The sequence below is a fragment of the Scyliorhinus canicula genome, chromosome 22 (genome assembly GCF_902713615.1).
Source record: "Scyliorhinus canicula chromosome 22, sScyCan1.1, whole genome shotgun sequence".
NCBI lineage: Eukaryota > Metazoa > Chordata > Chondrichthyes > Carcharhiniformes > Scyliorhinidae > Scyliorhinus > Scyliorhinus canicula.
Genome location: NC_052167.1, coordinates 2,978,467 through 2,996,286, shown reverse-complemented (window position 1 = coordinate 2,996,286; position 17,820 = coordinate 2,978,467). Strand labels below are relative to the sequence as shown.

Sequence of the window (17,820 nt, the reverse complement as noted above, 5' to 3'; positions counted from 1 at the left end):
CGGCCGAAAGCTGGAAACAGGAGTTTTAAAAAAGATATCTTCACAGGATGTGGGTGTCTTTGGCAAGGTCAACGTTCATTGCCCATCCCTGATTGTCCCTTGAGAAGGTGGTGGTGAGCCGTCAGCACCTTGGACAGCTGCAGTCCATGTGGTGTAGGTACACCCACAGTGCTGCTAGGGAGGGCGCTCCAGGGCTTTGACCCAACAACAGTGAAGGAACGACCGATACATTTCCAAATCAGGATGGTGAGTGGCTTGGAGAAGAATGTCCAGTTGGTGATGTTCCCATGTATCTGCTGCCCTTGTTTTTCTAACTGGTAGAGGTCACAGGTTTGGGAGATTCTGGCAAAAGAGCCTTGGTGAGTTCCTTGTAGATGGTACACACAGCTGTCATTGTGTGACGGCGGTGCAAGTTGTGAATGTTTAAGGTATGGGGTGTCAATCAAGTGGTCTGCTTTGTACTGGCTGGTGTTGAGCTTCTTGAGTGTTGGAGCTGCGCTCATCCAGGCAAGTGGGGAGTGTTCCATCGCATTCCAGACTTCTGTCTTGCAGACGATGAGTTGGGAGGTGAGTTACTCACCGCAGAAATCCAATCTCTGCTCTTGTAGCCATGTACATTGTTAATATGTCAGATCGCTACAGAAAGCTTTCAAAAAAGTGAATGGAGGACTGGATGGCAACCTTGCTTCACCTATACAAAGCCCTGGTTAGACTACACCCGGGGCACTGCTCATCAATGGGCATTTCACCGTGGGAAGGACGTACTGGTCTTGGAGGACGTGCAGCTAGAAATACTGGAATGGTATCTGAACTCCAATGGGGTGAATTATAGGAGTGATGATACAATTTAGGGTTGCATTTGGTGGAATTTGGAAAATAACTTAATTTTCAAGATATTAAGGGGAACTAATAAGACAGCTGGAGAAACACTATTTGCACCATATAAGGAGCCGAGGACGAGGAGGCACAATCTTAAAAACTAGAGTCAAACGTTTCAAGGTTTAAGTCCAGAAACACATTTTAGCTGCAAAGGGTAGTGATGGAAGTTTAGAACTCTCTTCCACAGTTGACATTAGATTGATGATTAATTAAACCTAAAGTTATTCAGGGGTATGAGGCAATGACGAGTAAATGGAATTAGGCCATGGGTCAGCCTTGACTCCATTGAATGACATGGAAGAGGGTCGAGGGGTTGAACGGCCAAATCCTATTTCTTTTTTTTAAAATTTGGAGTAGCCAATTATTTTTCTTTTTCCAATGACGGGGCAATTTAGCGTGGCCAATCCACCAAAGCAGCACATCTTTTTGGGTTGTGTGGGTGAAACCCACGCAGACACAGGGAGAACGTGCAAACCCCACATGGACAGTGACCCAGGTCCTCAGCGACGCAGACTCAGTGCTAACCACTGTGCCTCATGGCCGCCCTGCCAAATCCAATTTCCATGCAGAGTATCTTGTCAACCTCTTCAGAGCTTGCTCTTGTCGTTATGGAGGGAAAACAGACCAGCTTTTTTTTAAAAAAAAATGTAAAAATTCCCAATTAAGGGGCAATTTAGCGTGGCCGATCCACCTATCCTCCACATCTTTGGGTTGTCCCACAGTTCATTTCCATCGTAAATACGACCAGCTGTGATAGATATGAACAGTGATTCAGTGGCATAAATGGGAAATCTGTTTCATTCTCACTCTCATGTCCAACTTTGCCCCAATACTTTTCTTAAAATAAATTTAGAGGATCCAATTTTTTTTTTCCAATGAAGGGGCAATTTAGCGAGGCCAGTCCGCCTAACCAGCACATCTTTGGTTGTTTTTGTGGGGGTGAAACCCATGCAGACACGGGGAGAATGTGCAAACTGCCCCAGTGATTCTGATTGCTCCACTCTGTTCTGCAATGGCACAAGCTGGAAGCACATCCGTGTGCAGACTGCCTTTTTGGCTACTGCCTCAAGCTGGGGGGAAAAAGCACAAGTTACAAGTATTTAAATTATGTAAAAATGCATCAGATGCTGTCAGTTTCTCACCAGGTCCTGCACCTTGAATGAGACACCGCATGGGGGAATCGTCAAGCCCCTGTCAGGAGGAATGAGGCCTGACTAAGGGCCTGTAACAGGGAGTTTGTCGGACTGCAGCCCTGTATTCAGACTCCAGCGTGGGGCTCAGCTGGGTGCCTGTCCTCTGGAGATGGGTAGGAGCAGGTGGAACATCTTTCACCGCGCTTGATTAGCCTGGGCGGGTGAGCTGCCATCTGCGCACAGCACAAACCTCCAGGGTTCTGCACTCCAGGCTGCCTGCTGTCATTTTTAAACGATGGGACGTGAGCGTCGGTGATTAGACCAGCACTTGTTCAAGGGCAATTAGAGATGGTCAACAAAAGGCTGGCGCAGCCAGTGACACCCACATGGTGCAAAGGAATTAAATAACAACTTGTTGCCCATCCCTCAAAAGGTGATGGCAAGCTGCCATCTTGATCGGCTTCAGTGAGTACCTCTGGCATGGGTACACCCACAATGCTAGCGTTTGGTACAATACCAGTGGGCTGCAGGGCCAATTCAGAGGGGCAGTTAAGAGTTGACCACATTGCCATGTGGATCTGGAGTCACATGTGGGCCAGACCAGATAAAGATGCCAGATTTCCTTCCCGAGAGGGCATTACTGAACCAGTTGGGTTTTTACGATAATCGATGATATTTCCACGGCCACCATTACTAAAAATGAGCTTTACAATTCCAGATTTAATTAATTGGCTAGGGTGATAGCTCAGGACGCCAGACGTCCTGCTGATCATCTTCGACTTGCTCCAGAGGAGATTTAACACTTAGTTGGAAAGGTTGAAGCTGAAAGTTTTATTAACATACCTGTAACCACCCACCTATCCAGCCTGCCTGGGTAAGCTGCATTTTTGTTTACCTCAAGATCCTTGGGAGGAGAAGATTTCTTCAGAGGGTCCAACTGGAAGCTGGCTGCTAATTGACCCATTAGGATTCCGCTTTCCCAAATCTCAATGTCTGAATGGGAATGGAAGAGGAACGTTCTGTTGTACTTGGCTCCTGTTGTCTGCAGGAACTTTTAATTGGCCGCCAGACGACGTGCTGTGGTATATGTGTGCGTGTGTCTAGGCCACGTCTCCCTCCTAAGGGTGACACAGATGGTGGGATGCCACTGGGTTTGTTCCAGCTGAACCACCCACAAAGAACCATCAGCCCACTACCCCAGCCCATAAAGCCAATCTTTGGATTACTGCCAATCTGCTTGTTCCCGAACACCAGAGAGATCGAACAGTCTGCCGCACTCTCCTCCAGTGTCTCATTCACCTGCAGTGTTGTACAGAAGGTCAGATGCACTGAACAGGATTGATGGGCAGTCTGGTGATACTGCCAAACTCGTATATTGCTGACATTTGGCATCTTGTTCTCATGAGGACAAATACAAGAATGCTAAATTTCAAAACGATTTATACCACAGGAGCAAAGGGCGATGATTGGTTGGCAAGTTGACTGGCTGAGGTGTTGCCATGGAGAATGCAGCATGGAACTACTGGCTCCCCAAGCACAGGATAGCCCCCCAAAAAATGCAAGACTTGAATAGATTCCTTTTGTTGGCAGAGCTGTGAGAGCTGCCTTGTCTCTCACTACCTATGTCCAACTGCAATAAAATTAGCTCAACTAAAACTGAAAAGCTTCTCGGCCTTACGAGGCCTTAGTTGCTAAGCAATGCCTTCATATTTATTCTTCATACCGCAGCCCTCTCTAAACACAATAGAAAACACAGTTGGAACTTAACCAACCCTCACACATACAAGCACCTTTGTCCAGCATGAATCTAACTACAGGCACAGAAACATTAAACTAAACGCACTTAAAAACGATACCTTTATTTCTAATGTTTATCAGTAGAAAAAAATAAATCCCTTAAAACTACTGCTGTTTTCCTAACACTTGACAGGAGCATTGTTAGGTCAGGTAACCAAATGTTTGGACCGGGAGGTAGAATTTTAAAGGTAGAGAGGTTTAGGTAGGGAACTGGAGAGTTTAGGACCCGGGCAGCTGGAGGCACGGCCGGCAAGCGGTGAAACGATCAAAATTGGGGATGGGCAAGAAGCCAGAATTGGAGAGATGTAGAATTGTGAGCTGGAGGAGAGGTGGAGATGGGGGGGGGGGGGGGGCAATAAGGTTTGAATGAATTGGTGTCTTTGTGCAAAGGTGTCTCCATACAATCATGCCCTGTCTGAATGAATCCTCACTTTGTGTTCACCCTCTCTCTTTCTTTTGGTGCAGATGTAACCGTTGCTTATCAGAACGGGTTACCGGTGCTCTCCTTGAACCTACCGTCGCGGCGTGAGCGGTGCCAGTTCACCCTCCGGCCCATCTCCGACTCCGTGGGCATCTTCTTGAAGCAATTGCAGGCAGAGGATAAGGGCATCGATAGAGTCGCTATCTACACCCCAGGTACGGCGTACGGACTTGCACTGCCGGGCCTGCACAAGCATTTAATGCAGGAACTAAAACAGCCACGGGGTAACATGGTATTGGAGCTTTGCTAACCTGAAGTTGGAATTCAAAGCTTCATTCGCAGGCTCTAAGTGGAAAATCCACTTACCCAAGGTGGAAGCTGAATTTTGTGATAAAGAATTAGAGTCGGGTTTCAGCTGTTTAGCTCACTGGGCTAAATCGCTAGCTTTGAAAGCAGACCAAGCAGGCCAGCAGCACGGTTCGATTCCCGTAACAGCCTCCCCGAACAGGCGCCAGAATGTGGCGACTAGGGGCCTTTCACAGTAACTTCATTGAAGTCTACTCGTGACAATAAGCGATTTTCATTTCAAATGAAAAATAGAAGCTTAGCTGTAGCAACACTTGGTGAGTAATTTGCAGTTTAATAGCAGGAGCGTCGGAAGTTGAAACTGACAATGCACAGTCTTTGTTTCCATCATTGTAGGGGTGCAATTCCTGAACACATGAAATTAATCATAGAGGAAAAAGGAGGAATAGCGAAACTGACTTGGGCAGCAGGGTAGCATGGTGGTTAGCATAAATGCTTCACAGCTCCAGGGTCCCAGGTTCGATTCCCGGCTGGGTCACTGTCTGTGTGGAGTCTGCACGTCCTCCCCCTGTGTGCGTGGGTTTCCTCCGGGTGCTCCGGTTTCCTCCCACAGTCCAAAGATGTGTGGGTTAGGTGGATTGGCCATGCTAAATTGCCCGTAGTGTCCTAATAAAAGTAAGGTTAAGGGGGGGGTTGTTGGGTTACGGGTATAGGGTGGATACGTGGGTTTGAGTAGGGTGATCATGGCTCGGCGCAACATTGAGGGCCGAAGGGCCTGTTCTGTGCTGTACTGTTCTATGTTCTATGACTAAAGATTCGGGAAGATGAAAAACTCAACTGGAAACCGGATTTCAGTTTCTGACACAAACTATTCCCGGCACGGTGGCACAGTGGTTAGCACTGCTGCCTCACGGTGCCGAGGTTCCAGGGGTTCGGTCCCGGCCCCGGATCACTGACAGTGTGAGGTTTGCACATTCTCCCGGTGTCTGCTTGGGTCTCACCCCCCCCACAACCCAAAAAGATGTGCAGGCATTGGCCACGCTAAATTACCCCTTAATTTGGGGGGGGGGGGGGGGGGGGGATTGGATACTCTAAATTGATTGGGAAAAAAAAAGAAATTATTCCTAAAATAAAAATAAAGATTGAAATGAGGCTACAACTAAAATTAAGACAATTTGCAGGAATGAGCAACACGATCTCCCCTTCTACCAGGTTCCGTGAAGAATGAGCAAATAGGTTGACGTTCCATTAGAAATACGTACGCTAAATGCCGTCACTAAGATAGCGCCAAAAATGTCATGGAAATTTGACATGAATAATTCTGAAGAAATTTGTGGCTCGTCTGATAAATTTATTATTTTGAGTTCCGGGTTTCCTTGTTCTTTTCTCCGGGATTCCTGTTCGAAACCAATTCCAGAGTTACAGATGTTATAGAATTTCCAGTGCAGAAGGAGGTCATTCGGCCCATCGAATCTACACCAACCCTTGGAAAGAGCAGCCTACTTACGTCCACTCATCCACCCTAACCCCACCAAACCTTTTGGACACTTAAGGCCAATTTAGCATGGCCAATCCACCGAACCTGCACATCTTTTGACTGTGGGAGGAAACCGGAGCACCTGGAGGAAACCCACGCAGACATGGGCAGAAAGTGAAAAACTCCACACAGTCAACCAAGGCCGGAAATGAACCCGGGTCCCTAGCGCTGTGAGGCAGCAGTGCTAACCACTAGGGCAGCATGATGGCGCAGTGGTTAGCACTGTTGTCCCATGTTCGATACCGGCTCTGGGTCACTGTCCGTGTGGAGTCTACACATTCTCCCCGTGTCTGCGTGGTTTTCGCCCCCAAAGATGTGCAGGGTAGGTGGATTGGCCACGCTAAATTGCCCCTTAATTGGAAAAAATGAATTGGACACTTTTTTTTTAAATTTAAAAAAAGTAGGTTACATGTCTTTAAAAAAAAAGAAGTGCTAACCACTGTACCCGCCGCCCTACAGCTGTATAAATCTTGGCCATTGAATGTAACACATGGGATATGGGGCAGGAGTAGACTAAAGTCCCTCCATCCTCCTCCACCATTCAATGCAGTCATGCCTGATGTTCTCCCTCGACTTCCCTTGACCTCCCGCTCCCCACATCCCCTTGATAGCCTGCAGGACCAAAGATTTGCCTACCTCGGCCTTGAACAGAATACAGAGGAGCATGCACAGATTCTCTGGGGTGGAGAATTCCGAAGATTCACAACTGTTTGAGTCCAGAGGTTTTTCCTCATCGTGGTCCTAAATGATCGACCCCCGTCCCCTGAAGTTGTGCCCCCCGCGCCTGAGATCTCCTAACAAAAATATTCTGTCTGCCCTATCGATCCCCTTCCAAGTCTTGTATGATTCAATTCGATCACCTTTCATTCTTCCAAAATTCCAATTTGTTGGACGGGATTAACTCTTAACCCTGTGAAGACTGGTGGTGCAGGGCGAATGGCTAATGACCAAGTGATGAGATTGGTATTGTAAATTATTATGATCCCGGAGACTGTGAGGAGAGGATATCTCGCTTCAGGAGTGGCTCCATACACAAATGGGGATATGGTATATTAAAACAAACTTTATTAATAAACAGTATAAAGGCAATAGCTTACAATAACCTGATAAACATTTCTTAACAATGATGGTGAAACATCTTACTGCTATCCTTTATGTCCACTCGAGAAAAACCCCTTGCCAGTCAAAATCCTCTTTTAAATACAGTTAGCAGACTCAGGAATACTTTCTGTAAAGAGATGTCTTGGATAAACCACTTTGAGAAAGAGAGATCCTTCAGGAACCAACTGCAGATTCTTGCCTGTGTCAAACTACTGTTTAGCCTGCCAGCCATTTCAGAAACTGCTGTCTGTTCACAAGCAAAATCTTTTTAACTGAACTGCTTTGGGAGAAGAAGCTAATCTGTTCACAGACAGATTCAAAAACTGACCTGAAACTCCAGAAACTGCATGAGCCCCTGGCTCCTCCCATTAACTATATCATCTTACTAAGCTGAACACAGTGTCTCTAATCACCTGCTCCCCAGGTAATCTTCTTTATATAAACAAAATTCCATTAGCACAAATTCAGCAAACTACATCCCTGGCTGGAATGAATTATGATCTTTCTTTACGATGCTTTGATTGCCCCGCCGTCACCAAATAGTGTCTGGTACCTTTCAAACTAGGATTTTTTAAAAACGTGACTGCAGCGGTCGCGCACTGAACCAGGTGTTTAACCCTTACTGCACCGACTATACATAATACAATATATCTGAAATTCCTTCACTCATCACAAAATGGATGGGGTTGTGTCGTAGGAAGGGTTACTTGTGTTGGTAATTGTGCTGCCACTGATAATACATGTTTGGCCTGATTGCTCTGTATCTGTTACCTCACGCCCCCACAGATGGAATTCGAATAGCAGCATCGACGGGAATCGACATTCTGCTTCTTGATGACTTTAACTTGGTGATAAATGACGTAACGCACCACGTGCAGCCACCAAAGAGAGGTATGCTAACCGCGTGTGTCCGACTACTGAAACTAACCTATATTTAACCCAACATCCATCAACTGTAGTTTCTGCAGCGTCTCCTGTTGCTGTGTTGCTTTTATCCTAACGCGTACCGAGTCTCGTTAACTCCTTTATCCGCTGACCTATATTGATTCCTGGTCAAGAATAAGCCCAGTTTTGAAATTCTCACCCTTGTTTTGAAATCCCACCGTGACCTCGCCTGCCCCTATCTCTGTCGTCTCCTCCAGCTCTACTGACCTCTGACGTGTGCACTGCACTCCCCCAATTCTGGCCGCTTGCGCATCCCATGGTTGATGATCGCTCCAACGTTGGTCGACGTGCCTTTAGCAGTCTGGGACTCTGAATTCCACCCACTCCCCCCCCCCCCCCCCTTCCAACCTCTCTGCCTCTTTCAACTTCCTAAAGACCACTTCTTCGATCAAGATAGTCGACATCTTTTCCCAAAGGTAGAGGAGTCTAGAACTAGAGAGCATAGGTTTAAGGTGAGAGGGGAGAGATACAAAAGAGACCAGGGGGGAAATGTTTTCATACAGGGGGTGGTGAGCATCTGGATGGGCTGGCAGAGGAAGTGGTAGAGGCGGGTACAATTCTGCCCTTTAAAAAGCAGTTAGACAGTTGCAAGGGCAGGGTGGGTATAGAGGGATCTGGGCCAAATGCGGGCAAGTGGGACTAGCTTAGTGATAGAAACTGGGCAGCATGGACAAGCTGGGCCGAAGAGCCTGTTTCCGTGCTGTAAATATCTGTGACTCTTAAGCTCTTGGCCACCTGTCCTAATATCTCAGATTCAGTACGGTGTCACCTTTTTCCCGATAACGTTACTATGAAGAACTTTAAGACGCTAAATTAAGGGTGCTATATGAAGGCAGTAGCAACCCTGGAGAAAAATCATCTGAACATTAAAAAGGAAATCCAGGGTTCGGCTATTGAAAATGTAGCGAATCGAGTCGGCTACCCCAACATGCTTATAAATTGGGAATCTCTCAGCACCTTCTTCCTATTAGCCTAATTAACGATGATGGAAGCTCGTTACATTATACCATTGTGCTTCATTATTCATGAGGGCAGAACGATCAGGTTAGGTCTTGCTGAAAAGCAGGAGTGATTATTTCAGGAATGATTGGATTTTTAAAAAAAACTTGCCTTTAACTAGCTCGTTATCGTGTCTCTCAAAGTAATGTCAACTGCCTGGCAGCCAATTAATTTTAGTTATGATGACCGCTTCTTCGACTTAGACAGATATGCAGCTAAATTAAACAGCGAATTGCAGCCAGTCCATGTAATTGTTGTTTTGGTGCTGGTGTTTACGTGGAATGTGCAGCACAGGTTTGGCTACTCAAACCTCCTCCCATCGCTCTTCACCCCATTACCCCCCCCCCCCCCCCCCACCGCATTTCCTTCTGTTCCTTTTTCATTCCCCAGTCCATCAAACTTCCCTCGTCTATCTGTGCTGTTCACCTCCAACTTCTGGTCTCTTTATTCTGTCGTGGGACGTGGGGTAGGGTCGCTGGAAGGGCCGGCGTATGTTGCTCATCCCTTGAACTGAACCCACATTGTCCTCGGACGGATAGATTTTTTGCTAGTTAAGAGTCGCCACCTTGCTGCGGGTCTGGGGGCCAGATTAGCGAACCGAGTGAGGGTTTTTGGAATAATCGGTGATGCGCACTATCACTAAGATTAGCTTTCAATTCCAGATTTTATTCGGTGAAGTGGTGGGATTTGAACCCATGTACCCAGAGCATCTGCTTGGCGTGATTGATTCCCAGTCCAGCGACATTACCGCGATGCCACCAGCTCCCATGTCCCACAGTCTCAGCACTCTCTGGGTGAAATGAAATGAAATATGAAAATCGCTTATTGTCACAAGTAGGCTTCAAATGAAGTTACTGTGAAAAGCCCCTGTTCCGGGGAGGCGCCGGAATGTGGCGACGAGGGGCATTTGAAGCCTACTTGTGACAATGTTGGCCAATGTAAAATTGGATGAGTGAGGAGAGAATATGGAATGGCAAAAATCATCCAATGTGGTTAATAAAAGCGCTGTTGGCTTTCTGATCGTCTGTGGGCAGCGAGCGCCCTGGTGTCATTTAAGCACGCCATGTTGGGACAACCAACAACGGGGGGGGGGGGGGCAAACATTGGCCGTAGGCGGTTGTGTCATGCCATCCAATCCGAGATGACCACTCCCGGGTTTGAATGTTCCGGCCATACGGGGAAAAGACCAGGGGAGGCACTAAGTCATGATGCTCATTTGGATTGCCAGGGCAGACACGATGGGCTGAATGGCCTCCTCCCCGCGCAGTAACCATTCTGTGGTGCTAATACGAAAAGTAAAAATATCTCGGATGCTGGAATTCTGAAGCAAAAACTTTGAATGGCTCAGCAAGGAGAGACAGGGTCTCACCCCCACAACCCAAAGGAGAGACAGGGTCTCACCCCCACAACCCAAAGGAGAGACAGGGTCTCACCCCCACAACCCAAAGGGCAGCACGGTAGCACAGTGGTTAGCACAATTGCTTTACAGCTCCAGGGTCCCAGGTTTGATTCCCGGCTTGGGTCACTGCCTGTGTGGAGTTTGCACATCCTCCCCGTGTCTGCGTGGGTTTCACCCCCACAACCCAAAGATGTGCAGGTTAGGCTGATTGGCATCGCTAAATTGCCCCTTAATTGGAAAAGAACCCAAGGCTGTGCTGTCTGACAGTCTTGATCAGGGCGCCACCATTCTGTGTTGGATTTGCGAATCAACTTTAAAATTCTCATTACCTCTGCAAAGCAACTTTGTGACAATGAGATCTGGTGTAATAAGACTTCGCAATTGTGCCGGGGCCAAGACCTTTCCGATGTGGTTCTGCTGTCACCTAGTGGTGGGCAGCACAAGGTGCACGTGGCTATCGGAATACTCCCCCGGCCCTTGTAGCACCCACTTCCATTGCAGCCTGCTCTCCCTCAAACCTTCATAGCCACACAAACGCAAAAGACAAGTGCTTCTCTCATCTTTTTGTGCTTGTTCCGGGAGTTCGAGCAACATTTGTACTGTCATGTTGCCGCCTTTTTCTTCTGGGACCTTGCTGTGCAGGACATGGCCACCTACGTAATCGACACTGTGCTTCAGTGACATTCGCTGTACATGATTGCGCTTTGAGGCATTTCTTTGAGAGATGCAATAAGAGGCCTTATTATAAATCTTGCTCTGTTATCCAGCTCCCTCTCAGACAGCCGTGTATTCCTCCCCATCCTCCAGTGGTGACCTTGGGTCAGTCTCCGAATTGAACCCAGCGAGTGGGGGGTGGGGCATTGTGTGTCTGAGGGGGTGACCGTTGTCGGGGCAACTTGTTCTGGGAGTTTCCGGAAAGTTCGCCTCCACCTCTTGACTGTAAACAGTCTTTTACTTTTCAATTTGACAGAGAGCCTGACCCATGAAGACAGAGAGACGATGAATGACGTCAAGATCCTTGTGCAGAAGCTCTTCACCGCCTTGCACATTGAGGAGCACCAACTGCAGAAGGAGCTGGAACTACAAAGACGAATGGAGGAGCTCAACGCTGAGATTGAACCACTTGAGAAAGTAGGTGCATGTTCTCATTGTTGACGGACACCGTATTTTCTCAGCTGGTCAACCTATTGGCTGAGGGTGTACACACCAGTGATGTATTATTCCACAGGCACGCACTTTACTGAAGGGCCAATTCACCCCCTGTAAGAAATAGGAGTGGGCCACTCAGCCCTTCGAACCAGCTCCTCCTGTCCCTTAATACCCTTCGCATCCAAAAATACATCATCCCCCGTCTTCTATATGCGCAGTAAGAGGTCTTCCAACACCAGGTTAAAGTCCAATAGGTTTATTTGGAATCACGGGATTTCGGAGCGCAGCTCCTTCATCAGGTGAATTGCTCAACAGGTGAATTCCAAAGATTTGAGTGAAGAAATGTCTACTGATCTCGGCCCTCAAAATGGTTTTATATCAGTAGCCTCATGTTCCGGAGTCCCCCATGAGGGGGAACATCCTCCCATACCGACCCTGTCCGGCCCCTGTAAGAAATGTATACGATTTAATTAGATCGTCTCTTAAGTCTTCTAAACTTTTCCCTCCTACGCCAATTATGTTACCTCCTCTAGTGAGCCTTTGTTGTACTTCCTCTTGGCCAAGTACATCGTTCCTGAGCCAAAGAGACCAAAAGTGCGCACGTTGCTACTCCAGCTTTGGCCGCTCCAATACCCCGTTTAACTTTTTTTTGTTTGTTTTTTAAAATAAATTTAGAGTACCCAATTATTTTTTCCAATTAAGGGGCAATTTAGCTTGGCCAATCCGCCTATCCTACACATCTTTGGGTTGTGGGGGTGAAACCCACGCAGACACGGGGAGAATGTGCAAACTCCACACGGACAGTGACCCAGAGCCGGGATCGAACCTGGGACCTCAGCGGCGTAGTCAGCAATGCTAACCACTGTGCCACCGTGCTGCCCTCCCGTTTAACTGTTGACCTCTCTACCCTTGTGCTCCGTTCGCCTCGTCACAAAATCTAGCAAGCCCTTCCCTCTCCCGACTCCTCGCCGTACCTGCACGTTAACGAGACCATTCGCCGCTTCGGCACCATTTAAAAAAAAATAAACGTTACTCGAGCTCTTATCGCTGAAGATTCTCTTCCTCTTTTATTTTTCTTTCACCCGGCGTAGGTCAAGTTTGAATTAACCAGGAAAGCGGAGACGAGGTCGAGCTGGGTGCTGTGGGGAGGAATGGCTTTCATGGCCGCACAGTTCGGAATCCTGGCTCGGCTCACCTGGTGGGAATATTCCTGGGATATCATGGAGCCCGTCACCTATTTCATCACCTATGGCACTGCAATGGCCATGTACGCCTATTTTGTAGTCACACGGCAGGTAGGCTCTTGTGCTTTGGTTTTCCTTCTCAGCCTGGTTTTGGAAGTTGCCCGACGTTTGTTTATGTTGGGGGAAAAAAAATACAATTCCCGATCCTTAAAGCTAGGACGGGTTTTTACAGCACCGACGCAGGCTGGTCACCCCAGCTGGTTCATGCCGATCTTTACCACCATCCGCCCAAATCTAATTCCCACTCCCTCTGATCTCACCCCATGGGAGACTTTGCGGGCAGCACTTGGAGAGGTTTGAGGTGGCAAGGGGGGGAATTATTTCATAGAATGTGGCAAAGCTGACCAGGACAGAATTTATTGCCCACCCCTAATTGCCCCCTAATCGCTAGGCCATTCCAGAGGGGGGGGGCAGTCAAGAGTCGACCACATTGCTGCGGATCTGGAGTCACATGCAGGCCAGACCGGGTAAGGACGGCAGATTTCCGTCCCTGAAGGACGTTAGTGAACCGGATTTTTATGACTATCGGCAACGGTTTCACGCTAAGGTTATTCATTGAATTTCAATCCCACCGGCTGCCTGGGTGGGCTTTGAACCCTTGACACCCAGGGCATTAGGCTGGGTTACTAGTCCAGTGACTTTGTTACCTGTTTTCCTCATGATTTGGTTTGCCTCCACTGCTCAGACCCGCGTCCATTCCTCACTCGTAGTCCCAGTGCCATCAGAGAGGGCCGGGGGGGGGGTGGGGGGGGGGGCACGGCAACCGTTTCCTTGGCAGCTCCAGGGGAGACTGTTCACTCTGCTGTTCCCGGCCAGTATTCATCCCCCCAACCGCGTCACTTAAAAACAGATTGCCCGCTCGTTATGGCATTGCTGTTTGTGGGATCTTGCTTTGCTCCGATATTGGCTGTTGCATTCCCTACATTAAAACCGTGACGACACCTCAAGTGCTTCATTGGTTGTAAAGCTTGGCCGTGTAAGGCGCCATATAAATGCAGGTCTTTCATTTCCCCCTTTCCCAAAGTTGGGTGTTTATTTTCGGTAACTAACTTACTCCTCATCATGGAATTTTCCTGACACCCTCTCTGCTCTGCTTCCCACAGGAGTATATCTATCCCGATGCCAAAGACAGGCAGTATCTGCATTTCTTTCACAGAGGAGCTCAAAAGACAAAATTTGATATCGAAAAATACAACCAGCTCAAGGATGCGATTGTTCAGGTACGAGGAATGATGGGGTTGCTGGGGTAACCAAGGTTAGGTCCTCTGTTCCGCGGGTTGGGACTGGCTTCCTGTGCACTTGCGAAACGAACGTGGTTAGGACTTGTCAGACTGACAGAAACCTAGTGTAGACAGGGTGGGACGCCATCTGTGTTCTCCATCCAAATCCTGTGGGATGGGCACTGCTGTATTTGTAAATAGAGAGATGGGAAACCTCACCTCGCTGCCCAGAGTGTGAGCTCTCTCTTCTGTCTCCTACATGGGATGCAGTTAAAGGGTTAGCTGCACAGGACGCTATTAGGAAATGGGTGTTGCATATAGAGAGAGAAGCTAAATAGTCCTCTGAAAACATCTTTATCTCTGCTAACACGACAGGCAGGACCAATCCAACACAGGCAATTACTGCCCCCGGCGGTCTACCCCCGATCACCAATCATGGAAGGTATCGTCGACAGCGCTGTCGAGCGGCACTCACACAGCAATGGGCCGCTCGCACACCAGGGTCACTCTGATCCTGACCTCATTGCGACCTTGGTTCGAACACGGACAAAAGAGCTGAACTCTGGTGCGGCACGGTGGCACAGTGGTTAGCACAGCTGCCTCACTGCGCCGAGGTCCCACGTTCGATTCCGGGTCACTGTCCATGTGGAGTTTGCACATTCTCCCCGTGTTTGCGTGGGTTTTGCCCCCACAACCCAAAAGATGTGCCAGGCTAGGTGGATTGGCCACGCTAACTTGCCCCTTAATTGGAAAATATTGATTGGACACTAAATTTAAAAAAGAAAAAGCTGGACACCAGAGGTGAGAGGGTGATTGCAGGCGAGTGTGACATCAGAGAGCCTGTGAAAACCTGGAGTCAAATGAGAATCAGGGGGGACATTTCCCTGCTGGTTGGAGTCATACCCGGCACAAAGGATGTGGTTGGAGGTCAATCTTCTCAGTCCCCGGGCCATCACTTTGATATCCTCAGGGTAGTGTCCTAGGTCCAACCATCTTCAGCTGCTTCATCAATGACCTTCCTTCCATCATAGCATCAGAAATGGGGATGTTTGTGGATGACTGCACAATGTTCAGCACCATTCGCGACTCCTCAGATAATGAAGCAGTCCATGTCCAAATGCAGCAAGACCTGGACAATATCCAGGCTTGGGGCTGACAAGTGACAAGTTGCATTCATTCCACAGAAGTGCCAAGCAATGACCATCTCCAACAAGAGATAATCTAACCATCTCTACTTGATATTTAATGGCATTACCATCGCTGAATTCCTCCACTATCAACATCCTGGTCAATACCATTGACCAGACTCTGAACTGGACTAGCCATACAGATACTGTGGCTGCAAGAGCATGTCAGAGGCTGGGAATTTTGCAGTGAGGGACTCGCCCCCTGACTCCCCAAAGCCTGTCCACCAGTTACAAGGCACAAGACAGGAGCATGGTGGAATACACTCCACTTGCCTGGATGAGTGCGGCTCCCAGCGTGTAGCTCAACACCATTCAGGACAAAGCAGACAGTTTGATTGGCAGCCCATCCACAAACATTCACTCCCTCCGCCACCGTCGCACAGCGGCAGCCGTGTGTACCATCCACAAGATGCACAGCAGGAGCTCACCAAGGCTCCTTCAACAACACCTTCCAAACCCGTGCACTTGAAGGACAAGGGCAACAGATGCCTAGGAACGTCACTACCTGCAAGTTCCCCTTCAAGCCACACGCCATCCTGACTTTGGAAATGTGTTACTGTTCCTCCCTGGTCAACCAATGATTTGTAAAGTGGGATGAATTTTCAAATGGAGGTATTGCAGTGCCAGGAGGCAGTGTAGCTCAGCAAGCGCAGGGATGATGGAAGAGCATCAGCAGAGATTTTTTTTTGTGAATTCAAGTTAATGTTAGATGGACGTCCAGGTGTTTATTGGAATAATTAAATCGGGAGGTGAGAGAATCCTGGATTGAGGGTTTCAGCAGCGGCGGGGTGGGAGGGTGGGGGTGGAACTGGGTGATGATATGGAGGTGGTACGAATGGGCCAGGGGTTTGCCGACGGCCCGGATATGTGGTGGGAACCGGGTCTGGGAGTTAGGGAGGACACCGAGGAAGCAGCAGTCTGGCTCAGTCTCAGATTGTTGCCTGAAGGAGGGATTGGGGAGGGGGGGGGACAATGGGTAGGGAAGGAAATTGAGATGGAGACTGCAAAGGGCTTGGGCGTTACTGATCATCCAGAACTGGTGGCCAGACGCGCACTCGTACAATGTGGACACCGTGGTAAGAGTGCTGAAGGAAATTAATTTGTAGCTTTGGGACATCCTAAACTCCGGAAGGATTCACTGAAAAGCAAGTTGTTTCCTACTATAGAATAGAATTGATTTGTGCGGCAGCATTGTGGTGTGGTGGAGGAGGGGGGAGGGGGGGCACAGTTTGATTTATGGCTTTGCCCCAGGCGATTTGGGATTCCCGCCCCGTTGTAATGCTGGATAACTTTGCATTTCAGGCCGAGCTGGACTTGAAACGTCTCCGGGATCCACTCCAGCTCCACCTCCCCATCCGGCCAGTCGGTGACCAGGAGTGAGGAACACATGAAGGAGCGACTCCCTCTTTTCCCCACCTCCCTTACCCCGCCCCCTCCCTTCCTCCACCCTGCCAGTCCACACTTCCATTCCCACCCGCCGACCCGTGGAATGCCTGGCGACGCCGGGGGTGGGGGGTGGGGGCACCCCCTTACCCATTGGAACCGAACGCTGGCGCGTTCTGAAGATTAGCCGAGAAAAGGGGGGGGGGGGTTTTGAGACCACGTTGAGATGCCAGACGCCTTGCAGACGGCAACAATGCGAACAGAGCGGGGCGCCGCCTTTCGAACTGACGGCACGCGGGGCAGATGGGGGAATGCACGTTTCCTCTGTGGAATTTTTTTAAAGAAAAAGATTTAAGAATTTATTTCCATGCATTATTTTACAGTTTTACCTTGTTTTGTGTGCAGATTTTACAAACTGTGGATTCATCTGACATTGCTGCAGTCCTTAAAAAAAAATTATTTAAAAAAAAAAATTGCATACAATTAAGTAAAAGGGCATCATTTGTGAAAAAAAAATTGTATAAAAGAGCACTGTAATTCTGACAATAAATGACTTTCACGACTGTTTTGGAGCTAAATTGGGTGTTGCCTTTGGTTGCTGATGTTGGGGTCCTTGCTCCCGGTTTGTGTCTTGGGTTTACTGCACTGTTGGCTGTGCAGAAGGCTGTGGTTATCTCGGTGTTGGCTGTACCTTCACACGCTGCCTTTAATGACAGTTCATCGCTCCCCGGCCAGGTCCTCCGAAGCCCAGGGCAGGAATCCCGAAGTGCCTGCCCCACTCCTGACCATTCTCAGGAGGTGACGGGTCTGCGATCGGCTCCTGGAGATTATCTCGGCCTCCCACTGTCACATTAGATTCGCAGCTTTCGGGTAATTCTGCCCCCCCTCACGTCAACTTCCTCTTCAAAGCTTGCAAATCTGTGTCTCAGTGGGCGCGCAGGACCCCGTAGAGCTCCACATGGATCTTCCAATTGCTTATGCGCCTGCGCACTCCCCCACCGCAGGCCCAGGTACCAGCTTGTCTGCCCTCTCTGCTTGTGACTCTTGAGGGCAGAGCAGGGGCACATTTTCACAGTGCGGCCAGGCCATCGATGATCGAATAAAGAAGACTGCGAACGAT

The 17,820-nt window shown here is 48.7% G+C and overlaps 1 protein-coding gene across 1 annotated transcript in view; it reads left to right on the top strand.

Moving 5' to 3' along the window:
* mcu (mitochondrial calcium uniporter) overlaps positions 1-17,278 on the top strand; it is a 140,903-nt gene extending 123,625 nt beyond the window's left edge. The window contains exons 3-8 of the mRNA XM_038782763.1: positions 4,275-4,445; positions 7,961-8,065; positions 11,488-11,648; positions 12,758-12,961; positions 14,014-14,130; positions 16,620-17,278. Of these exons, the coding sequence (XP_038638691.1) occupies positions 4,275-4,445; positions 7,961-8,065; positions 11,488-11,648; positions 12,758-12,961; positions 14,014-14,130; positions 16,620-16,697 (836 nt within the window). The 3' untranslated portion in view covers positions 16,698-17,278. The remainder of the gene's footprint in view (positions 1-4,274; positions 4,446-7,960; positions 8,066-11,487; positions 11,649-12,757; positions 12,962-14,013; positions 14,131-16,619) is intronic.
* The last annotated feature ends 542 nt before the right edge of the window (positions 17,279-17,820 follow it).